A 25,469-nucleotide genomic window follows, 5' to 3' on the forward strand; every position below is an offset into this window, starting at 1 on the left:
TGTGCAGTGGGTTTTTAGGCCTTTTTTTGCAGAAAACAGAAAACAGGGGGGCCAAAAAACCAAAACGATGAGTTGAGAGACACTATAAAGCTTTATAGAGGTGAGTAACTGCCGTCGGATGATAATTCTCTGTGGGTTTGTCACTGCAAATGATTCCTTCCACATTACACATCAAATTTACAAACCCATTGTTAATAAAAAAAAAATATATTGACATGACTTTCAGCTGGCTATCTTTCTTGTTTAGAGGCTATTGGTGGGAGGATTGATGTGGGCTAGCAACAATCTAAATCTCGATTTTCACTAAAAGATTACTGTAATAAAACTAGACTACAATGTCATAAGTCTTTGTTGACTAAAACTAGAAACAGTAATCTAAATGTGACTACAATTATACATTTTAATCAAATGAAAGGCTAAAACTAAATCAAAATCAGGTGTTTAAACGAACACTGCAGTCTACAGCATTAAATGGATTTTAACAGCAACACAGTAGTTGGATTACACTGAGTCCTAGAAAGTTCAGGTCTGAGAAATGTAGACATTTGCCGAGACAATATTTGAAAGTCAATTTAAACCCCACACATTGGGCTACACAGCAGGTAAAAATAAATAGTCAGAATAATATGCAAATGCTATGTGACCCAGGCCTGGTGGCAACACAACAGCTCAGCAAGAGGGAAAACAACAGCAGCAGCAGTAGTACAAACTTTATAAGTTTCAAGTTATGTAAGTGCACAGTGTGCATCTCTTTTCATGCAATTTCCAACAGTGAGGAGATTCAGAGGCTCAGTTACAATCAGCTGTGACTGAGCAACAAGCGCGTCCCTGTCCAAACACTCCGCTTGTGGCAGTCACATCATCTCAATCAGCCTTGGTCTCAGCGATCAAGTGACATTTTACCAAACACTTCCCATCCCCAGCTTCCCAGCATCCTCTTTGTCACTCCCTCTATTTCTCTAATGGCTCTTTCACCGCCTCTCTATGTCTATCTTCCATCTTCACTCCATCCCCTTGCCTCTTGCACAGTCTGTCTCTTCTCTCCCCCTGGACAAGTGGTGTGTCCTCCTGTTAGAGCACTGCCTGAGACAGGTGTCGACTGCAATCTCTGCTGCTTCTCTCTGCGGAGAGACCGTGCCTGTGCTGCTTGGCAGCGTTGAAATGATTACACCAGATAGGTCTCAAGGTCAAAGGAGCTGTCAGGCCAAGCTCCAAAGTCCTCGACTCCCGGTCCCCCCCTCATGGAAGATAAGTAAAACAGGCTGAGGTGTTAATCGAGGGTGTTCTGCTGCACAGAGAGTTACTGACACACTCTTGCATACAGCTTATTTTCATCTCTCTTATTTATGCTAATGTTCTTTCATTTGCTTGTTAAGTTGTTTTTCTTGGGTATTTGCAAGGCACTGCATTATTGCAGGGTTCATTCCTCATAAACATTTTATAGATACAATAATAAAAGGCAAAAAGAAAAACAACAAATCCCAATCTGTGCCTTTAATTAGAGATGGCATTTGAATCTGGGTTAGTATACTTGAACGTGACACACTTTGCTTGAGTTGTCATTGAGGAAATGGCTCTACAAGAAGCTCATTGTCCACGTAGGTGGTGAGATCAGGAGAAAATGAGAGGAGACATTTGAGAGATTTGTTGGGCAGTCTACAGGGGGAGAGATCGGTATGTGCATACTTCCCTTGATATATCTGTTTATTTGCACAGCACATCTAAACAAAAGAGCGAGCAGGGAGGCCATTTCAGCCTGACAAAGGTCACACTTCCTAACGCAGGAAAACTGCTTCCTGGCCAGCTAGAGCTCCGCTGTAGGATTTAGTTTACCAAGAAATAGGACTGAATGAGGAATGGTGTAATCATAACACAGTGAACACACTACCTAAACTTCCTCAGCTAGAGAAAAGATGTCATTCTGGGAGAGACACTTCAAGCTGCATCCAGTTAGTTTGATACTTAGTGTATACTTTTAAGGAAAATGGCAAGTGGTAGCATTATTTATCTATATAGACCACTTAAGAATCAAACTTCATTAGTGCCTGCAAGCGACAAAGCAGCACCACTTTGACGAATGTTGAAAACAAAACAAAGCCTTTAACCATTCTCCACTTAAATGAACAAAAGCAACCCTGCCTACACAGAAGCAAACACCACTCCAGATAAATTGCAGTAAGCAAAGTGCTACCATTAATCAACTGGTGTTCGTAGTACAGAATGAGTGGTTGGCTGTAACTCGTCAAGGGCCTTTACATTAGTATTTGCTTTTACACTGTGAAGGCACACCTCAAGTTTCCGGGAATAAAACAGTCTATTAATCTATCAGTCAATCTGCGCACCTGCAGAGAGAGAGGGAACGTGTGGAGAGAGTTATCAACCCCTCTAGTGTTTGCAGCGCTATTTCATCTACAAGAGAGCGCAGATGAATACTAAGAGAGGTTTCTCAAAGTCCCATTCGAAGCGCAACACCTATGTTTGAATAACTTTGAATGCAATGCAAATAATGTCCCTAAAGAACGCAGGGGAAGGTAAAAGATTTATGCAGATGTGTAACAACACTTAGTCAGAAGACAGGTGAGGCTTCAATGTATCTTTACACGGGGACGGTGGTTCTCAAAAGTGGGTTCTAGGGACCACAAAGGCTCCAAAAACACATTGATGAATCATTTTTACAAGGATGACTGATGCAGTTACAGGTTTTAGTCCTCATGTTGCTTTTGCTGACTTTTGCATTATAGACAGTGATATATGATTATGGGATTAAACACATCAAATGTGTATGTATGGTATAATGAAATTCTGTTTGATGGTATTTGGTTTTTAAAAAGCATCACAACTCGTATTTAACCAAGATGCCAAGTGCTGAAACAATTAGTTGATTATTCAATTGACAGGAAATGGATGGCCAACAACTCTAATAATTGCTAAATTCATTCATAAAACAAAAATGTCAAGCATTCTCTGCTTCTCAAACATGAGAATTTGCAGCTTTTTTGGTCTTATATTTTTATAAAATAATTACCTTTTACAGACTGTTGCTCAGACAAAACATGCAATTTCAAGAAGTCATCTTCAGCTGTGGAAACTTGGGATCAGCATTTTTAACTATTTTCTGATAGTCACATTTCTGATGTTTTATAGCCTAAAACAGTCCATCTGTACAATTTTTATTAAAAACTAATCAACAAAATAATCCATAAATTAAATTATCAATACTTGCAGCCTTAAAGGTTCTGTTTGTCATGTTGTACCATGACAAAATAGCATTTCAATTTATTTAAGCTAATAAGTACAGAAAAATATAATCTCCATAGGAACTTACAGTGTTACTGAGTGTTAAGTTGATTTTTGCAGTATTTCTATAATATCACTGAAGTGGTAAGTTGGGTGAGTTTAGTGACCTTATGGTGTTTTTCAAATCTTTTATGGTATCAATACAGTGTCCCTATATAAGAAATATAAACTGTAGTTTATTGATTTCATTTTTGATGTGTGGCATCCTTCTAAAACTCGTTTTATCCAGACTTACTGATGAATCGTGTCAAAGCGGTTTAACCTTGTGGAATCAATTTATAACACTTAATGTTCTTGCTCATGCATTCAGGTCCCTAAACTGGGATTTATGGATCTCCAGGGGCACTTTAGAAAGCTCCAGGTCCCCCAGCCAACTTTCCATCCACAGGAAAGTATCCCAATACTAGTATTTGAATCAACAGAAAATGAAAAGTTGGCTGGGGTCCCTGGGTCACACGTGAACCCCCTTATTAGAAGGTGTTGTCAGTGGTATGAAGCAGCTGACGGAGCCTACTTACAGGGAAACGGTTCTGTTGGGTAGGAAACTGGGCTGCAGGGTGTCCATCAAGTCCACATCATCACATACAACTTTGACGCGGACGTGCTGCCTGCTCAGCTCCTTGGACCTCTCAGCCGAGCAGTGACAGCTGTCAACAATCAGGTCCGGACAGTTTCTGTTGCTCAGGCTGGACTGCCACAGCGCGACTATTACGCACAGTAAACTCAGCGCTCTCATGGTGGACTGTGATTTTTGAAACGCACGCTCCTCTCAAGTTATGTCCTCCCAGACTCTGTGACAAGTCGGGACCATTTCACATTGCCTTCAATCGTATTAAAGTACAGCCTGTGATCGAGCTGCAGCTACAGATCTCATGCCGCGTTGGTCACCTGCTGCGTTACCACGAGATGTAAACTTTCCGCGCTACTTTTGCTTTTTATAAACCCAAGAGAAAAGAGAAACGTCAGCGGTGTAGAGCGCGTTATCTTTGCCATTCTTTGCGATTATAAATCCTCCAAACTGTCTCCTCTGCTGTTGCATGCGTAGGGAAAACTTCCACCGGCGCGCTTTGTAAGTCCGGATAAACTTTACTGCGCCACATCCTTTCCGAGGGGCAGCTTTAATCAAATGTGTGTTTGAGATGAAAAATCGTCCCTTTTGATCCACCAAAAATATCCTCTCCTCTCTGAGCTACCGCATGCCGTGTTGTCATTCACTCTCATCATCCACTTCTTGCGCCCTTGGACTTGTTTTGCGCATGCAGTGTCCAGAAAGTCCCTCCCCGCCGAGTCCTGGCAGGCTCCACCGTGGGCTTCTAAACTTTTTATGTTAGGGACCCCTAATAGATGCTGTGCAAGAGGCCGCAGACATCTGATAACATCTGATATCACTAAATCACACTTGAAAAAATCGTTTCCTTGCAGTCTTACAACATATTTTTTATTTCCTTGGAAGCAAGAGCGTGTGGGAGTAAAAAAATTCTATGATTCAGACAGTAATCACTGGCAGAAAAACGATAAAATTAAACATTTTTTCTACTGTGCCACCTCCAAGAGTCCATAGAGGTCTGTGGGCCCGTCTTTGGGATCTGCAGCAGTATGCACTGTATGTGTGCCAGGCATGAATTCTCAAACACAAACATTTACACTGCGTGATGAAAAGTGTTGCTGTTTGTTTTATTCTCTTTATTTACTGGGGAACAGCTGCGAAGAAACTGTTTGTATCCATTTACTGAGGCCTGTACACAAACTGAAAATGATCTAAACCCCAAATAACTTCTGAATCACCACAAGAACTTTAACTAGATCATGATCTTTTTTTCCTATAATCCCCCATAATAAGATTTGTGTTATATCCTAAAACTAAAAGAATGTTTTACAGTGAACTGCACCGTCATGTAAATGTATGAAAATCCATATTGCACTGCTTTGATTAGCTGCAGTGAGAAGCCGCTGCAGGCACTGGGCACTTTATGAGCAAAGGACACACTTGTAAAACCCGACATCCATTTCAATGATGGCAATAAATAAAGAATATGAGTTGGAAAGTGACCAGATTGAGAAAGTAACACAATGCTGGGCTCGTGCAGATGATTAATGGCTTGCTTTGTTACAGCAGAACTTAAAACCTTTCAAAAATGGTTTAAAAAAAAAGGAAAAAATGAGTGTTTTAGTTGTCTTTGACATGTCTTTATGTGACTTTGTGATTGTGACTTGAAAATAAATGTGTCTGTGTATGAAACAGGTTGACTGAAAGGTTTAATTACAGTAAAAAAAATACAGCTTCGGCTTTCATTAACACTATTCTGCCACTTGATCCCTCTTGACACAGAAAACAGACAATGTAATCTGATGTCTCACAAGTGATCCTAGAATTTAGACTTATTCTTATCAGAGGATGGAGAGTTTGAACAGCCCACACAATGAAATGTACCCAGTGACATCAATCACATCTCCTGATGGTGGATCGTGTGTATAGAGCGTCTTGCCCCGGGGAGACAGAAGCTGAGACAGCTGGCTGGTTGGGCTCCCCGGGGCCGGGGCGAGGTGCTTCCCCTGTGTGTGTGTGTGTGTGTGTGTGTGTGTGTGTGTGTGTGTGTGTGTACGCGCCCGCTTCACCCTGTGCCAAATTCCTCCCTCATTATCCGCATTGTCTCCGACGCAGGCCCAAGAGCACAAAGGAGGATTTGAAGCCGCTCCCACTGACCCTGCAAGCAGCCCGTGTTCCCTTTTCTTCTGTCTGACAGGCAAACATGACTCCATTTCTCTCTACAGGAGCAGGCTACACAGGGCAGGACACATCCCTCCCCTCTGTGTTTATACACATATGGAGGCCTTATTCCCTCCTTATTGTGCTCCCATGACGCCCCCTTGGACTGTCACTCACGCTTGTTTACACAGATGTATATTTACCTCGTGGCTGTAAGTGCAGAGGAGGATCTTCCCGCCAGCTGACCCCTGGGAAGCCAATAGGAAAGTCACCCGGTGTAGCTGACATCACAATTTGAAGTGATCCATCTTTAATGGAGCCTGCAGAAACATTTCCTTGGATGTGAGCCATGACTGTTCACTGAGCTACTTGTATGCTCTTAATGGAAAACAGAACCACATGTACATGAGTCTGTTCTATAAAGGTTTTCTTTTTGGCAGGGGCGGTATTTTCACACCGACAACCCCTTTTGAATGGGATCACTAATCAGCACAAACAACATTATTTGAACTATAAAATGCTTTACAGTTGATGAAAACACAAACATTGTCGTTAAAACAACACTTGCGCGCAGTGTTAACACAAGATAAAGACTCATTAGCGCACAATGGAGGGATGGAGTCAATTGTACTGAAGCAATGCAAACAGTCGCTCTCTGCAGAGCATGTTAGCATGTTTTCCCTCTTTCACATTAGTGTTCACGGCTCTCCATTATTACTTGGTGACAGAGATGAATAGGCCATGGCCGGCAGCAATCACAGTCCTCACTAAATATTTACCTGCTCCACTTGAAGAGGCCAGGGTACAGCAGGATGACAGACTCTCATTATTACTCCATGACTTTTGAGAGAAAGGCTCTCGGCATTTCAACTTATTCTGCTTTTATGGAGTTCCCATCTCGTCGCTGATATAGCTGTGCAAAAAGAAGGTGAGAACTGTTGTTTTGGCTTTAGCAAATCTGGCAGGTGGTTTTGGGTTTCATGGTGCAATCATTAATAATAGTGTTATCTGTAGGGTGTGAAAAAGTAAAATGATACCGTAACGCTCCCTCTGTGTTTTCCCCTGAAGGAAGGCAGCTGAGGTTGAAATGTCTGCACAAAAACCTACATGTGAACTTAAACCACATGCTCTTTGTGCACTTATTGTTTTCTGTTTCTGTCAAATTTTCCGTTTTCTATGTGTAAATATCATCAAGTCTGCATGTAAAGGTTTTCTTTTGTATAACAGTGTCATATATAATTGCAAACGAAGTAAAAATACACTTTTCACTTCACAGTTGATGTCATGTTAAATTATTTGAAATTGCACCTAAAGAGCAATGGTGTTTTTATATATTTTGTATATGTCATTGTTTTTATGTGAACCTGTTAGGCCTGTACTGATAGGTTGTAGCCAGGATTTTACAAATACTGAGGTCATAAATCTAAATCCCTGTAGCCAAATACTCCGTCTCTGATTATATTTCCAGTTTTCATTTTATTAATTCGTTTAACTGTCTAACTGTATTGTCTGTAAAGTTAGTCAAAGCCTGCCTGGTTATATGTGTCAGGGTAGAAATACTAAATCCTGCTATCTTATATTTGTTGCCTAAAACAGTCAAATTTAAAGCTGCTCTAATCTAACCTTTTATTTAAACAATTAATCAAATGAGTATAGGTGATGCTTACTGTGACAAACCCAAAGAGAATCACCTGAATCTGCAGCTCACCTCAGCATTCCTTTGTTTTGGTTTTTTCCGGCTGCAACTTTACTGTTTTGGTTCCCTACCACTTCTCTCGCCAGCGTCATTTTTAGCCACAGAATGCAGCTGTTTCCAGTGAAAACAAACCAAAAAAAACTCGAAAAACCCACTGAACACTACCTGACCAGCACCAAAAGGCAAACAGCTAAAGTTAGCAACTAGCTGGTCAACATAGTGGTGCATTTAGCAGCTAAAGAGTCAGATATTCCACACAGAGCTAAAAAGAGAGTGAATGTTGGACTTACGTTGGCTAGATGGTTACAAACATGACTCCGCATCAATGCTAATGTTGCTCTGTCTCTGCTGGATGTGTAAACAGGCAACTGTTAGCTAGCACATTCACCATATCAACTTTACTAAGTGATAACTGTCGATGCTGTGTTTACTTGTGTATTGTGTTGCCCTCAAGTGCCCCAAATAATCTATTATAGCAGATTTAAATATGTTTAAAACAGTATTAGAGTCAGTTATGTCATTTGTGTGTAATTGCAGAGTGTAAACAGTGTATTTACTGTCCATTTGGCGACTTGGGCTATGAGAAGTGAGGCAGGTTCATGTCAAAATCCCAAAAGGTCATGACCTATCAGTCTCTCTGTTAGTCAGACATTTAATCAGCATATATACACAATCCTTCTTTTCCACGTATGAACATGTGCTTCTGGAAGTTTGATGAAATTCAACCGGGCACATCTTACATGTATTGTTGTGACACAGTGAACACCAACATGAGCCGATGGCTTTCAACCAGCTTAAGGCCCAGAGGAGTTTGGTCAAGAATAGTCAAGTCAAATCAAGTCAGATTTATATAGAAAGTACTTTTCTATCATTTTATAGAGAGCAAAGGAGAGTGCATTAACCGGCATCTCTGTGAGCGGTTAGCATTTGAGCCAGTGATCATGCTAATTCTAACGAGTACAACAACAACACAGTATAAAAGTCTAATTCCATTTATCCGCTGGAGAATATGGGCTCCTTTTCCTGTTTAAAAAGGGGTCTTGGGATGAATTTACCATCAATAAACTAACATTTACAGTAAAAAAGGTGCCAAGAGGATTTGGGAAACCAGTGCTACTTTTAAACTTGAGAACGAGAGGACGATGTGGTGTGAGCTGGCGTGTTAGTGTTCCTACAGCGGCAGGGTGGACCCGCTGGCTACCAACCACCAGGGTACAGCACAAGGACTTCAGTATGTTTAATGATCTAAACAGAGACTACTGAAATTAATCTTTTGAGGCCCCTTTATGAGAATGTGGATTTGCTATTGCCTCCACAGCCTTCCTCCTTCCACTTTTATTTGCTTGAGAAAATGCGCATTGCATCACAACCAGATGTCATTTTCACCTCGTTCACAAACGGGGTATATGACAACTTTTTCACCATATTGTTTTCAAGGAAGGCTGCGGACAATAAGTCGGGTATATTCATTTGTAATCACTGTTTCCTCTAAAGTCTCATAAACACGCTGCACATAAACTCCTCTCTCTTGTTTTCACATCGCAATGAGATCATCATGAAATTTCATCGGCCTGCTCATTTGTCATCATTAGTGTTGATGGAGGTCGCTCTGCTCCCTTCTGCCGATCCTCAACAATAAGTTTGACACGAATAAAAGCTATTTGGACTGGGAATACTCTAAGGCAGTTTACTGTGGCTTTTATTTTGTTGCTTTGACACTCAGTATTGGTGGAGAAACAGAGGGATACGTAGCCCAGCTCTGTCTGTGGTGCAGCAGTGAACTTGGCCTTATAAGTATTCTAGTCTCCATCCATAATCCGGCCTGCGTGAGCAGGGACCAAATGAGGAGATGAAGTACCATGGGAACGTTTCCTGGCAGAGGAGAAGGGCACTGCAAAAAGAAAAAAAAAAAACTATTTCAACAAGTCATTTTATCATGTTTCCAGTCTTAAAATAAGATTTCTTATAAAACAAAACATTGAAAACAATCTGCCGGCAGGGTGCACAAAATTCACTCGCACCTTTGAGCTCATCTCGGTTCTCTTTTAAAACAAGTCAAAATATTTCGTAACACATCTTGCTGATCCTCGGGGTGTAAGGATATTTATTCCTGTGGCTTTTTTTTTCGCTTTTTAAAGATAAATAAGATTTTAAGACCAGACTAACAGATTTATTTCTATTGACATTTTTTGCAGCCATATATTAAAAAAACATTTGCCTGCTGCCCTTTATTTGTCATCTGAGTTATTCTGGGGTTGTGTGCAATTCAGAGAGCTGGGAAAAGGCAGGATGCATACATGCATACACACACACACACACAAACACAGACACAGACAGAGCCACTGAATGAAGCATAAACCAAACAGTCCCACTGGTGAGATTCAATCATGGATATGGGAATTAAAAGACAATACTGGGCCCTATTGGGAAAAGGTAGAAACTAAAGTATATTGTACTTTTCTTTTAAAAAATGAGGTACAAAAACTGATGGGAGTTTCATACACTGGCTCACTTGCTTTTCGCTGTTTATGGTTCAAACAATTAACAGGAAACAGAGGAACAAAAACATGCTTAAAATGAGCATATATTGCCAGAATCTATTTATGACTTATTTCAAACAATGATGTATTGTTAGAAAGGATGAATCCAAAAACAGCCCTGAGGGGCAGCTTGCATGTGAACTCTGACCCCGCTAGCTGTAAACTTAGAATAGCAAGGGGTAACAGGCAGGGCTCCCATAGACTGGTGTATCATGCCCATTTCTGCAGCATAATTGCTACTTGTTCTCAGTGGTGAGATAGGTCATCACAGAGTCAGCACTGAAGCTCTCCCACGGCAGATATTTCACGCCTGTCTGTGGATCTCTCTTTATCTCTCTGCCGCCCCTCTCTATTAAAAAGACACGCTTTGGCTCATTCTGGAGACATCTTCATAGCTGCTGTGAGAGGCTTACAGCTGGACACTTTGATGCGAGTATATCGAGGCCCCAGTTCATCCCCGCTCGCACTACAGTCCAGTGAGTGGTGCCTTTTTTTAAACCGTCCTTAATTCATTGCAAATCCACTGATCCTCAACATGGCCTTCATACAGAAACATCTCTTTTCTGTTTCCCGTCCGCATCAAAGAGGATGGATGGGAGGAAATAAAGAAAGCATATGTCGCTCACCGCATGAACCTCCAGCTAAGCCCTGCCTCACCAAGGGATGGCTCGCCAAGAGAGTGAAGCAACTCTGGGCTTTTTAGTGACACATTCTCATGGACACTTCATGGTCCGGATATATTGGTGGCCCTTTTCCCCCCCTGTCTGTGTCTGACCATTCCATCCCACCAAATGCTTTCACACTTTCACGAACCCTTCAGTCTGCCATCAAAACCAAACCCTGAGCTCAAAACACTCTTTAATTGGTCGAAACCGCTTATTTGGCTCGTGTGGCTCTGCCTCGCCGCAGAATGTTCCACCGCTGTTTCACCACAGCAAAGACTGGGAGGATGCAGCGGGCTGTGGGCACAAGGGGGAGGGGCGCGGCTGGCATCGCTGAGAGAAGAAACCGTGGCCTCAGAAACCAGAGGGTCATACGTGGAGCAGTCTCAGAGGCCGATAGCCTTGAACAGCTGGTCTCAATAAATCTTGAGGGCTTCTCTAAGAAAATCTAGACGGTTTGTTGCAGTAAACAAGTGTATCAGTGACAAATTCTGCAGCTGAAAAGCAGAGGAGCTGTTATACAATTTTACCTCTTGGCAAGGGTCAACAGAAACACAACATGACAATATAATGTACCAACGAGAATCATCCAAACTGGCAGAGCAGAGTAAAAATCCTTCCAGCACAGAAACTGGATGATGTTCTAGGCTATCCCTGATCACTACACTCAACATGTGTTGGATATTTGGCAACCGACTACAGGTAATAGCAGACTTTGAATAATTCATTTTGACTAGATGAAGTGCCAGATGGTTAGGATTTACCAAACTGGGAAAATCCAGACAGTGTTAAGCATGTTGTCACCCACAGAAAATGTACAAAAATCATTCTCAAGTACTTTTCTCTGAGTCTAAACAGTCTCATTTCAGTATCTTTTTGCAGGAAATCTCCACCCATCTGTCTCTATATACTAATTTGCACTTGCTATTGACCCATGTCTGGAATACAGGGCTTCATTCTTCACTTACCAGACCACTGACATGTTTTATTGACTGAAATACAGCAAGAACTTCAGCCAAGTTTTTTATTTTATTGTTCTTGTCAATTAATTCTCCTCACTCTGCAAAATATATCTATATATACATATATATGAGAACAGACAGGGTTTCAGTTAAATATTATCTCTCAACACGTTATGAACAAGTTGACTGTGAAAATAGCTGCATAAGTTTAACACATGAATAAGCAGGGAATTTATTACCTTAATTACACAACTGTCATGAGGCAATAAAGATCGCAGTCCCCCCAAATTTTGGATGCGGTAGCAGAGGGCCTCCGAGAGACTGCTGGGGTTTTTACGACTGGTTTTCACTGGAATTATCGAGCCTAGCACCCTTTCCCTGCCCTCATTGAAATTTTTAATATTAATGGTGGAGGTTTGAAATAAACATATTTCTCACAGACAAGCTCATAAAATACTTTTTTTTTTTTTTTTTTTAAACCTTACACAGGAAAATTAATCCTAATTCAGTGCTGTACTCAGAGAGCATTTGGCGTTAATGGAGGAGGGAATGGAGCTGCTTCAACAGATGGGTACTCTTTGGAAAAACAGTCTCTTCAGTTTCCTTTTTTTCTTTTTTTCCTTTCTACAGAGGGAGGGACCATGCACCTGATGATGTCCTGCAATGCTTTCTATGTTGGCAGAAAGCAACAGAAATGCTTGTATGCTTTCATTTTAGGCCTTGTAGGCTGATTTTGCAACCATGACTCGTTGCCATAGAATCTCCATGATACCTAACCAACAAAACGTGTTATCTAAGCTTTACTGGTCATTGGAACTAGTTTTTTTACTTTAACTTTTATTGTATCATTAGATGGTTTATAAGGACACGATCTTTGTTTTGTTAGTGTGTGCTGGTCCATCTTCTATTAACATTTATATTTAAATTCATATGAAACATTTATTTTAAGTTTACTGTCGGTAGTTTAACCACACTAAGTGACTTCCACTGGTTTCACAAACTGAGACAGCAGTTATTGCTGCTTTAGCTGAAGTTCAGCTAGGTATTTACAGCAGTTATGCAGAAGGAAACTGAATTTGAAGATGTCAGTTCGTCAAACTGGATAGTTTTCAATTACAAATAGGGAAAGGCAATAAGTAAATTCCGTTTTAGCCTTAGCTAAAGTTAGTTGAGGCTATCTCACTAGCTAGATAACAGTTTTTGCCTTTATTTGACAGTCAGTGGAGAAAGACGGGAAACACAGGGAGAGAGAGAGAAGTACATGAGAGGAGAATGGCATGCAACAAGGGTCCCACAGCCGGGAGTACAACCGTAGCTGTCGCGGTTACATAGCATGCACCTTAACAATTAGCCCACCGGGGCGCCCAGTTGTGCAGAGAGCAGTGACTGCAGGCTGGGCAACAAAACACAGCCAGAGTGCAGCACGTTTCTCTTTCCTTTTAGCTGATTTAACCTGTCACTTTCACAGAAATTACACCTCTACGGCATAATAATTTCTATGTGAGGAAACACATGCCAAAAAGTCAAACTCCGGTCTTATTGTAACTTAATTTCGACCAAATACTTCGTCACTGCGTGCGTTTGAGATTTGTAGAGCAGTATGTTCCTATGGAGAGCAGATAAAGTCAACTCACCCCAAAGGGTTTCTCATGTTCACACATACTGTACTCTCCAGGGAGGTCCTGGAACAAGATGGATGTAACTCGAAGCTGCAGCGCCAGAGCCCTCAAACCCCCGAGGCCGGCTAACCTCTGCTCCGCTGCTCTCCGCTCTGCTTGGCCCTGATGTGTGTTTTCACTCTCTTGCTCTCCCCTGATTTCCTGGGCTTATTGAGTCATGATTGCGCACCGGCGCCCAGTGACAGAGGATGTCAGTTGGCTGTCAGGCATTCAGGAGGCTCCAGCTGAATCAACAGTCTGCACAGCGAACGGCTCACTCAAACACACACACACACACACACACACACACACACACACGCTCAGCATCTCAGTCTCTTTTGTATATGTACATAGAAGAGAAAAGCTATAAAAAATAGGGCTACAAAAATAGACGAAGGAGTTATTTACTACCTCTTATGGACATCATGGAGACATAACCTGAGGCAAGCCGTAAGTTGCGAATGACATCAGAAGGTGATGAAAGATCCTGGCTGAGGATACTCCTCTTTCTGGCCACCATTATCCTCAGCAGACGGGTCCATACATCTCTGTGACGCACTGCAGGAGTTAAAAATATTAGCTCTTTTTCCTGTTCTCTTTTTTCCCCCCCTGCTCATTCCATTCCCTTCCCTTTCACTCCCTTTAGTTCATGACACTGGAATCTTGCCAAGCAAAATGTTGACCCTGATTCCCTAGCGTCACTCGTGGTGCTGGTGTTGCAGGATCTCGGCTCTGGCCATGAGCAGAGCGGCGCTACTATTGGTTGTCGAGAGCCAACAGGTAGCTTACCTTAGAGAATTAGCTGACGCGCTATTCGCCGGTCGAAATTGGACTCCCCGTAGCGTAGAACTCTTTTTTAAGCTTGAGAAAAGCTTTTTCCTAATTTTACTTTCCACGCTGTCTATCCCCGAGTCTCCAAGGAGACAGTCCAACAGGATTTATCTTCAAAGAGGCTTGACATGTCTAATGTGCCTGCTGGTCAGTCACGAAGGGGTCAAGCTATTCTCAGAACCTCCAGTGGAAAAAACCAATTCAGCATCCAATACACCAAATGAGCCCACTTGATCTCCTTTCATTCAACAAAATTCACGTCAATTCAAAAATAAACAGTCTACTGAATTTTTACAAGGACATTCACAGAGGAGTACCCACACACTCTAAATGCGGACGGAAATAAACCATCTGACCCCTTATTTTCTTTCCATCTGGGTGTGTGTGTGTGTGAGAGTGAACTCTCTATAGATTCTTTATTTGTGGGTAACTGGTCACCGCTGCTCCCCAAATGCCAACAGGGCCCTGGCACAGACGGGAGACTGGCACTGTGTGACATCACATCCTGTCATTGTGTTGAGAACGCAGGCAGAGCTGAGCCGACAAGAGAGTGGGCCAGTAACATCCCAATCAAGTCTCTGGCTGCGTTCAGTCCACCAAGAAAAACACAACTTACAATTAGAGGAAAACTATAAGAAGAACAGCAGACTTTAGCCCAGACATATGAGTCATGAGAGATAATAACTAAACAACAGCCAGTTGCTTCTGTCATGGGTTGGTAATCGCTATGAAAAATGTGTTTTGACAATTTTCTAATTGCATCTGTTGAATGTCAAACCACATTTATCCTTGAATGGTCTAAACAATTTTATCTCTATACAAACTACTGTAAATAATGTGAATGTAAATACAAAGTTCAGTCTGGAATGTTGTAATAAAAAGACCTAATGACAGAGATACTGAGCTGCATTTCATGAAAATATTACATTTCTCTTAAATAATCATTATTATTTGTTAAAGCTTTATTACTGCTGAAGCCGCAGCGAGTTTTATTCATTTCCTTTAGGAGATTTGAATGCACTGATATATGCGGTCAGCTAATAAGTGCTTGGGAATTACAGTTCTGCAATTTCTGCCAAGATTTGTTTGAGATAATACAGAAACAAAGTTACAGACTCATTTCATAGTTGGTCCACCAGAGAGGACTGACAAGTTTACTTTTTAAATGTAAAATGTCCTGTTCAGTATGTATCTTGGTCACAATTCTTCAGAAAACAAATGTAAGGGATCCTTATTGAAAATGTTTGTTATATTTATGCGTACGTTTTGACTCATATATATCAGTATCAATACTGGTCATTAAAATCCAGTATCAGTCACACTCCCAATAACATTGTTAATGTAGCATAGCGGTGCCCAACCTGTAATCTAATCATAATGTGATTACTGGGGTTGGAAATAATGAACAAAATTCTAAAATTATATTAATGTACATGTAGTACATATAGTTTTACCTAAAATTAAATGTACTCTTCAGTTTAACAGCTTACAACTCAGACATATGCAACCCGTGCAGCCTGTCCCGAGAAAAACAACAGTATAGAAAACTCAGCCGGCAAAAAAACCCCTATAGTTACGTTTATACCATCTAGCAGCCGTAGTAATGATGAGCTGAGGACGTTCAGATGTCGTTGATATAAGGTGATAAATTTTCATATTAGGAGGAGGTGTGATGGGTGGATGGACTTAGCTGCAGGAGACCTCGGTTTGTTTCCCACTTCCAACCGCGAGTGTCACGTTTCCAACTGTGAGTCGAGACAGTTTTTAAAAATTGTAACTTCAACTGTCGTGGTATTTACTGTTGCCATGACAACAAAGGTTGCAAGGTTAACATAAAGGAAGTAACTTTAACCCACACCACATTTCAAGTGATCATTTTAACCCAAACCACGATCTTTCCCTAACTATAGCCAAGTGGTTTTTGTGTCCAAACCTAACCAGACATTAACCACAGCCTTGTCACACCATAAAACATCAATTACTGCCAACAGAAGCAGCATATTAGAAAACGCTCCTATGAGTCGTTCTGGAAACGTCAGTATGAGTCGTTCTGGAGCGCAGGTACAGTCAACCAACAGTATGTGATGATTTCATTATGAGTAAGTGTTGAACCTGTGACGAGGGCTCACAAGCAGTCATTGTTAAACAGCCAGATATTCAGTCCTCCTGCAACTCCCTGTGTCTGTATCTCAGAGAAGTTGCTGATTCACATTAGTTAGAAAAATGAAGTCCGGTTGCAAATGTGAGTCATCACTGATCCTAAGTGTCTGAATAAATAAAATCCACAGAGATTTCTAATCTGTCTTGATATGTGTTTGATATAAATCTCAGACTCCTTCCCTCAGCTATATTCACCACCACTACCTCTTGTAAATAGATCTGTTCTGCTTAAATGTTGTTTTGACATCTACATGGGCACCTTCCTAGAAGACTGATAACTCTCCTACTACTGGATAATTCCAGTCCATGGATGGTAGCAACTGCCTCTTTCAAGTCTTTCCACAGTTTATTTTTTTTCATTTTATTATATTTATTTAATCCTCACCTGTAAGCCTATGGGATTGGCAATACAGCCTGACCTTACAGACTCATTGAAATGTTATTACTTTGCTTCAGTCATGCATGTGCTTTTAGACACCTGTCAGTTTCCAGCAAGGTTGTAGTTGACAGTTTTCCAAGTCAGTGGTTGTTGGTTTGTTATCATCCATCAGGCTCTCGTGACTCTCTGGGCTGGGAGGAGATGTACTTCACTCCGTGGTGCATGAAAGCACCATGGAGTGGGCACTTCTGCTTTAACCAGTGTGTATATGTGGAAAGATTAGGGAATATATAAATTACAATTAGATTTTGAAATATATGTTGGCATATTGAGCCAGCTTCATTACATGTTGTAATTGAGAGTGCATAGCAAGCAAAGAGAGAAGTCTAAAAGCATTGGATAAATGGCTAAAATAGATCACTTAAAGTAATGGATTAAATAGTTAGCCAGTTTAAAAGTATGCTTGATGGCTGATACTCCTAAAAGTAATTGTTGAAATAGTTAGTTAAAGTAATTGACAAATGGTTGAAATACCTAAAGTAATGGAAATGGTTGAAATAGTTTGCTTAAAGTAATGGCTACATAGTTGGAATCATAATGGATAAATGGTGTAAATATTTACCTAATAGGTAAATAAATGGTTGAATTTTGCAGTTGAATTATATAAACATATTGTAACAATATCCACTTCCATATAATTAATCATGTTGATTAACATTCCATTTAAAATCAGTTGAAATGAACACATCTGGAACATGTTGGCTGTGGAGACACTTCAGACAGATTTCTTTCCACTAAATAAGAACAAAGAAATAGTTTTGCGACATGAAAATCTTTGTTGTTTCTAATACAGTATAGAATGAATTTCTAAAATTCAGTTTGATTCTTTTTTGTGCCCTACTGAAAAAGACATCACTCCTTTCCAATTAAGGCTTTGAGATTGAATGCTGCTTCAAGTACATTTTTTTTGCAGCGTGTTGGAGATAGTGCCTGGGTCCAGAGTGGCAGATAAGAGCCCACTAAATAACAAGGAGCAGCTAGCAGGCCAATCTGTCCAGGGATAAGACAACCCCTGAGGACTGTGGCCCTCAACTTCAGTGACAAGTTAATCTAGAGAGGGCTGCTCTTCAACTGGACTTATTCCTTTGAGTGTGTGTGTGTGTATGTGTGTGTGTGAGAAGCCACGTCTGCACCAGGTGTTTGTGCAGCACACACATTGCACTGCAAGCTTTGACATTAAAATCATAGCTCTCTTAACATCTTCCCGTCCCCCCCCTACATATAAATACTACACTGACCCTGCTTTTACTGTCCCCAGACGCCTGCATTCCTGTATAATGAACTGAAGAGACAGCAGGTAGTATTATTTGAGTGGGAATATTAGAGGATTTATATTGATCAATAACTTCATATTATGTGTTGGAGCATAAAGAGTACCAGGGGAGACATCTGTCTCATCTGAATACATTCCCATTTATAGACTGGAAACCTGACACTTGCTGAGTCTGATATCTACCTTTTCCATTGCCTACAGCAATATGAGTAACATAATATATTATGTGAGTGTATGTCTGTATGTATTTTCTCTAAGTGCATCATGTGCTGCTTAGAGATCCAGATGTCTGTGAGTGTGCTTAACCTCCTGTTTGTCTATACGAATGTTAAGTCATGCACTTATAATTGTGTATCTGCTCGCTTGTCAGTGTGCGCACGTGTTTGCCTGCACTGTGTGAGGTTGTGTCCGTGTTTATATCTACTTGCTCTTAATTAGGGGAAGCAGTGAGCATTGCAGTTCTGGAGGGGATTTTATGGCTATGTAAACATCATACATCATGATTCAGCGAGGTGCGGCGAGCGCAGCCCAGCGGCTGCCAAATTTCACTTAGATTGCTGTCTAGATGGCGACAGTGGATGGTGACACAGCCAACATGGAAGTGATGACGGATTTGTTTCTCTGGGTCAGAACACATGTGGGTGGACGAGATTTAAAAGGAAACATGTGTTTTTAGGTATTTTTCGCTTCAAATATGACATATGCTCTGAGTGAAAGCAAAAGATTTAGTCACATATTTCATCATAAAATTGTATTTCTTAAGCCAACGGCAGAGTGATAGCGTCAGTGCAATATCTCAAAGAAAGATCTCTTCATTAGTATCAAGGATATGACAACCGAAACTCCGATCAGTACAGCGTTGTCAAAATAATTATGATAGCTTGGTTTGATTATTACAAACAAAGGAGCCTGTGGAGAAGCTATGTAGCTTCTATTATATCCATCATCTCCTTTTCCTTTTTATTTGTGCTGAAGAGGATAAATACATTGGAAGCAGTTTTTCCATCAGCATTTCAGTCGTTTCACTATCTGCCACTGGCACAGACTCTGAAAGCTTTAGTTCAGTTTATGACGGATGAGTAGTTCTTTGCAATCCATCACATGTACCACCGAATCTAGCACTGTGGCACAAAAAAGCTGCGCTGCCTTTTATTGTAGATGTTATAACAAGTTTCAGCGTTACCTATATTTATAGAAGCAAAAATCAATTCAGTTTACAGTTTACAGTAAAGGTCCTATTTGTTTCGAACAGTCCTACAATATCCATTCAGGCTATTCATTTCACTGCAGGCTGACAGATATTCAACCTGCTGGCTGTTGTAGCGCCGCCACAACACTTGATGGATGTGTTGTGCGTTATCAGGCAGTGTTGTGCATTCATTATATATCTGAAGTTTTACATGCTCGTACTCACTTTGTCACAGAAAATGACAATCACGGCAAGGAGAAGGTGTGCGCTGGGAATTGCTCCGCTACAATATATTACAGAATGCAAATTTGTATAAGACTACAGGGAAGGTGAGGACTGCTTTTCTATGACGACCCCGGGAAAAGACACTTGAGTTCTGTTGGTGAAGTTATTACTGTCTTTGTTAGAAACAAACACCGCCACTGGAAACATGTAAGGAAAAGAGTAAAGCTGATAAAGAAGACCAAACACAGTCTCCACACAGCCCTTGTAGTGCCTATGCATTTTTAAATTCTGGGCCTCTAGTTCCAATAGGATTCTACCATCAAGGTACATATGTATCAAAAGTCTTTATGTTACCACACTGCTCTGATCAATGCCTCCAAGAGCTCCCTTTGAAAACACTAGAAAATGTCTCACACTCGTTTTCTGAAGGAGTGTTGAAATGTAAACATTTTACTGTGATTATATTAAAAAATATATAGTTTAAGTTGATATACAAAACAAGAAGAAAGCACTGAATGCCAAATAACACCACAGTAAACACCCGTATGCAGCAAAATACAAGTAAAAGAGTCCTGAAACAATCCATTTACTGATTAGTCTCAGACAGAAAATTAATTGGCAACAATTCTGATAGTTGATTAATTGTTTAAGTTTCACTGCCAATAAATAGTGCAAAATATTCACTGGTTACAGCTTCTTGAATGTGAAGATTTATTTTCTCTGTTTCATATGTTCATATGTTATGCTGGTTGTTTTGAAGTTTTGGACAGTTGGTTTGACACAAAAGACAATTTGTGAAAAAGAAGACTTCTGGGAAATTGTGATGTGCATTTTTTTCTACTATTTTCTGAAAGTGTAAAGACTAAAGAATAAATTACTTATTATTAGTTACTGGAAAAAAATCCTGAAAACTTAATTCATGATGGCAATAATCAATACCTGAGCTGAAGGGCTAAATGTTTTACTTATTTATTGACATGTATGGGAGGATAAGTGACTTTACTTTAGTCAAAATCACATTGATTTTCTTCCTGAACAGGAAACAGCACAGAGCCCCAACCAAACTCTGTATGCTTCAGTCTGTATGTGTTTGTCTTTGCTCTTGTTTTCAGATAAACTTGTTGTTTTTTTATCACAGAACATTCTGACATTCTAGAAAATGACAGAGTTCTTCTACAGTATGACATCATAGAGCTGCATTCTATCAGAACAGGCTTATGAGTGAGAACTTCAGCCAGAAATCATTTCAGTATCATCTGTTCAGACAGGAGACACGAGAAACACAAAGTCAATCTGCGCTACGCTTCCTTTGAATTAGCAAAACTTGACAAAGAAACATGCGAAAGCATAGAAACAGAAAACGGTCGTCAGCGACCTCAAGAAGAGAGGAAAAGAAAAGAGGTGAGAGACTAAACACACCAACATGTTCTCATATTAAACACTGGAAAAAGTCATGATACTACTGAATATGTTGACATATGGTGTCACATCTGTTTTTCAGTTATTATTTGTGATGAGGTTCATATTAAATTATATTAGTTGGTAAAAATCTCACAGTTAAGTGTAAATTTAAAGGAGCAGACCACATGCTCTGTATTCATCTAAATTAGACCAAATACAGTTGTATAAGAAAGAAATCTACTTTTGAGCTTGATGTCAAAAGAGAAATTTTACTTTTACAAAAATGTACAATTCAGTGAAAACTGCAGAAAGGACTTGTGACCATTTATAACACAATATTAACACATTGATGATGTGCTGTGATTACAGAGTTGGTTTTGTACTCAGTTTAATGCTCTTGACTAATCTGTTATTCTTTGAGGAGGCTCCTCATTTAAATGGTCTGGAACTCGTCCTCTCCAGATAGTATAGTTGTGTGTTCGTACGTGATGTGTTGACTGAACGTAGTGATTTACATTTTCTCTCCATGTTTTGAAGCACCTGTTAACTCAGAGCTACAACCCAATGACGTGCTGAGAAGCAGTTGGAGTGAATACCTGCTTCAGCACTTCATGTTTGATGGGTTCTTCAGCAGAGTCGCTCGGTGTCAAGACAAAAACACCAAAGACACTGTGGCCCTCAAGATCTTCAAGAAGAGGAGCAATGACTCCCAGGAGCCCAACAGAGAGGTGGATCATCTGAGTCTTTCAGCAGCACATTTCATTACATATCAAACATTAACTGTTCGCTGTATCAACTGTCTAATTTCTCCTTGTTTCTCTCCAGCTGGCCATGCTGAAAATGATCCGTGGTCTTGATCCGCTCAACGTCGTTCGATTCTGTGAGAGTTTCGAACACATGGGGAAGATGTGTCTTGCATTTGAAATGCTGGACAAGAATCTCCACGAGCTGCTGAGGGAGAGACGTGGCAACCCGCTCTCTCCTCAGCAAATCAGATCTATCACAGAACAGGTGTGTGGCTCTGATCCTTCTATCAAAAAGCAGTGATATATGTGCATCAATGGAAGCAGCGCACCAGCTTTTGAACAACAACTTTCAGAACCTTGCAGATTTTCAACTGTGGCGTCTTTATTTCTTCTTCTGTCCCTTCAGCTGGTCGCTGCACTCGGAGCTCTGAAGACTGTTGGTGTGATTCATACAAATATCACACCACAAAACATCATGCTGGTTAACCAGAAAGAAACTCCCTTCAGAGTCAAACTCATTGACTTTAGTTCAGCCATCAAAGCTGCTGAAGTCAAGCGTGGCGTCATCATGCAGCCTGTCGCATACAGGTGAGATACAGATTTGTCTTTCTGATGGTTTACATCATTCTTTCATGACTGTAACTGATATATTTAATGTGACTGAACAATCACACTCATGTTACTTTATATAATTTGCATTATTTTAGTATCTTCTCATTAAGTTGTAACATCACAAACATGATTACTGCTGACTTGTCAAACTGTGCAGGAACTGTTTGTAACATTTTCTAAAATGTGCTTCTCTTCTTCCTCCCTCAGGTCTCCTGAAGTGATTCTGGGTCTTCCCATCTCAGAAGCTGCAGATATGTGGTCTCTGGGTGGTGTTCTGGCAACCCTGTACCTTGGCAGTGTGCCGTTCCCTCAGCGGTGCCAGTATTACCTGGTGTGTAATCTAATACACCTGGATTTATTTGTGCAGCTCCATGTCCAAACACTAACAGAAATATGGTGTATCTTGTTGACTGATGTCATTTTCTATATTCTTTCTCCAGATGAAGACTATGGTGCAGACACTGGGTCAGCCGGAGGACCAGATCCTAGATGACGGCACCCACACGCTGCTCTATTTCAGCCAGAACCAGGACTCCACAAAGCCAGCATGGAGGCTAAAGGTATGAAAGTCTGTCCTGCAGCACTTAAAGCAGGTTGGATATTGTTCCCTTGATTTGGTAGAAACTATGAAAAAGTACCTGACATATATTCTTTGTTGTTTTAGACGGCTGATGAGCACAAGGCTGTGACTGGCTTCCCGCCCCAAAATCACAGAGGCAGCTCAACCAGGTTCAGCAGCCTGGATGACCTTGTGATGGTAGGTGGTCCTCACTTTACTGTACAAGTACAAATAAATACTGAATTAACAGCAATACTCTGGGAGTTATGAAGTTCATCCAATGACTTTGTTTCCAAATGCAGCTGTACCCAGAGGCAGAGACGATTGAGGAAAGGACAGAGTTTGTTTGCCTGCTGAAGCAGATGCTGTGTCTGAATCCTCACAAGAGAATAACCCCAAGTCAAGCTCTGGGTCACCTGTTTATAACCATGAGCCAACGGGGTGACGATGATGATGCCATCTCTCAGTAAGTGGTCCTGTGGTTAAGTTCATAGATAAAGTGATGGTAAATTGATTGAAGTATTCATTCATTCATTCCTTTGTCATCATGCTTCATCCAGTGAGACAGCCTCACCTGCTCTTACAAGTCATCAAGAGCCACAAGATGATGGTGGCTCAGCAGCAGCAGACACAGTTGCCATCCTGACTACAAGAGATGGAGACTCTGCTGTGACTGAATCAAGAGATGAAGATTCAGCTGAAAGTCGCTCAAATGGTAGAGATCCAGATGATGAGCCCTCAGATGGTGCAGCTGATGAAGCTGCAGTCACCTCTGCCTCCACAGATGAAGCATCTACTGCACCTGTACTGACTGACCTGTATGACGCTGTTTCAGCTGACAAAGGTCCAGTCACTCCATCTGCAGCTGGAGAGGTTTCAGCTTCACCTTTAACTGCTGACTTGAATGATGCTGATTCAAGTAAAGAGGCTGAAAGTCGCTCAAATGGTAGAGATCCAGATGATGAGCCCTCAGATGGCGCCGCTGGTGCAGCTGATGAAGCTGCAGTCACCTCTGCCTCCACAGATGAAGTATCTATTGCACCTGTACCGACTGACCTGTATGACGCTGTTTCAGCTGACGAAGGTCCAGTCACTACATCTGCAAGTGATGGAGCTTTAACTGCACCTCCAAGAAACGACTCTGATGCTGCTGCGGGTGCAGCAGATGAAGCTGCAGTCAACTCTACCTCTATTGATGAAGCTTCAACAGCATCTCTCAAGACTGACCTGTATGACGCTGTTTCAGCTGACAAAGGTCCAGTCACTGCATCTTCAGCTGATGAAGCCTCAGCTACACTTCCAGAGACTGACACAGATGAAGCTGGTCCAGCTGATAAACATACAGTCATGGACTCTGATGGAGTCTCAGCCACCAGCTCTAGAAACACTCAGAGGAAGCCGCTGAAAAGGATCAAGAGATTCTTCGGCAGGATGTTTAGAGCCCTGTGCTGCTGTTGTTGCTCTGTACATGTTGAGGAATAATTCTATTTAATTTCATTTTCTGTGTAATTTGTCATTAAAAAATAAATGCATAAAAATATCAACTGAATTGAATGTATGAATATGTAAGCAACTGCAAGAGCCATCATAGTAGCAGCCACAGCAGTGGTCTCAATGGCAGCAGGAAAAGTGATGGTAGTAGCTAGAAGGAACAGTAGTACTGCGGTAGTAGTTTTATTAATGTAGTTAACTTGTTAACTTGGGTTCGGGAGCAGAACCACGCCTGAACCACACCTCTAATCACCTGCCAAGCCTATTATACCGGGTCAACCAATCCTACCCTGTTTGTCTCAAATTTCTCAATATCAGACAGACCGTGCTTCTCGCCTAAACACTTTATACAAAACTTGATTTAAACAAAGACACAATTAAAAAAATGTTACTACTTACCATGGATCCAGACGGCGATCTGTTCGACACCGGTCCACCAGACTCGCAGCAGCAACCAGAAAGCAGCCGAACACCCCGTCGTAGTCGCTTGCGTTCGGTGGTCAGCGTACCTCTGTCCCGCCGGCGTCTCCATTCAACCGCCAATGAGATCTCTCCGACTCCGACCTCGGAGTCCCGCAGATGTCAGGCTTCCTCTCCTCCTTCAGCGAGGGCTGGACACCACAGGCATGGTCGTAGGAGCCAGCTCCAACTCTCTCCTCAGCGGCAGCTAACCTCATCATGCAGGCTTCCAGCTCCCCGCTCTCCACCACGGCGCACTCGCGGTGCGCCTTCATTTGCGAGTCGGCAGTCTCCGCGTCCACAAACCGGGCCAAATATCAGAGACTGGACCGTTGCTCGCCTCCAACGTTTCGAGGTAAAGGCATCCCAGTTCACCGCAACGCACACAAAGCCGAACTTTTCAGACTGTATTCAGCCTCCACCAACGCAGCGACAGACTCCATACCTCCCGCACTTCCGGGTTCCTCGCCTGAGCCCATGGATGTATTAAAAGAGCTGGATACCGGACTAAAAATGGCGCCCATTCAGTCCCATAGGAATTGCTCGCCTGGCGCATAAATGG

General features: G+C 41.4%; 2 protein-coding genes across 13 annotated transcripts in view; one reads left to right on the plus strand and one right to left on the minus strand.

The window, feature by feature from the left end:
- Window positions 1-24,936, minus strand: part of LOC121912177 (adhesion G protein-coupled receptor A1) — a 181,311-nt gene extending 156,375 nt beyond the window's left edge. For 2 of the 11 annotated variants that reach the window (XM_042434299.1, XM_042434298.1), the window contains exon 1: window positions 3,816-4,562. In XM_042434299.1, the coding sequence (XP_042290233.1) occupies window positions 3,816-4,033 (218 nt within the window). In that variant the 5' untranslated portion in view covers window positions 4,034-4,562. Of the gene's footprint in view, window positions 1-3,815; window positions 4,563-6,207; window positions 6,325-6,783; window positions 9,592-13,498; window positions 13,800-13,933; window positions 14,081-24,847 lie in introns of those variants that run through there. The other 9 variants (XM_042434301.1, XM_042434303.1, XM_042434302.1 and 6 more) reach the window with 9 other exon arrangements.
- LOC121912180 (homeodomain-interacting protein kinase 2-like) lies at window positions 20,621-24,497 on the plus strand. Of its 2 annotated transcripts, XM_042434312.1 has the most exons (10): window positions 20,621-21,040; window positions 21,578-21,768; window positions 21,866-22,051; window positions 22,193-22,374; window positions 22,606-22,729; window positions 22,839-22,958; window positions 23,063-23,155; window positions 23,260-23,423; window positions 23,518-23,672; window positions 23,793-24,497. In XM_042434312.1, the coding sequence occupies exons 1-10, from the start codon at window positions 20,977-20,979 to the stop codon at window positions 24,437-24,439; spliced, it is 1,926 nt and encodes a 641-aa protein (XP_042290246.1). In that variant the 5' UTR covers window positions 20,621-20,976; the 3' UTR covers window positions 24,440-24,497. The 2 variants fall into 2 exon arrangements, with proteins under 2 accessions (XP_042290246.1, XP_042290245.1); XM_042434311.1 differs by having other exon boundaries at window positions 20,623-21,040; window positions 23,518-24,497.
- Window positions 24,937-25,469: the final 533 nt, after the last annotated feature.

This window comes from Thunnus maccoyii, chromosome 14, assembly GCF_910596095.1.
Source record: "Thunnus maccoyii chromosome 14, fThuMac1.1, whole genome shotgun sequence".
In the NCBI taxonomy this organism is placed as follows: domain Eukaryota; kingdom Metazoa; phylum Chordata; class Actinopteri; order Scombriformes; family Scombridae; genus Thunnus; species Thunnus maccoyii.

Excerpts from the sequence above, each read along its gene's own strand:
- LOC121912180 (XM_042434311.1), top strand. The coding sequence starts at position 20,977 with ATGCGAAAGCATAGAAACAGAAAACGGTCGTCAGCGACCTCAAGAAGA. Across the intron at positions 21,041-21,577 it reads AAGAGAGGAAAAGAAAAGAG|CACCTGTTAACTCAGAGCTA; the intron begins GTGAGAGACTAA and ends CATGTTTTGAAG. Across the intron at positions 21,769-21,865 it reads CCCAGGAGCCCAACAGAGAG|CTGGCCATGCTGAAAATGAT; the intron begins GTGGATCATCTG and ends GTTTCTCTCCAG.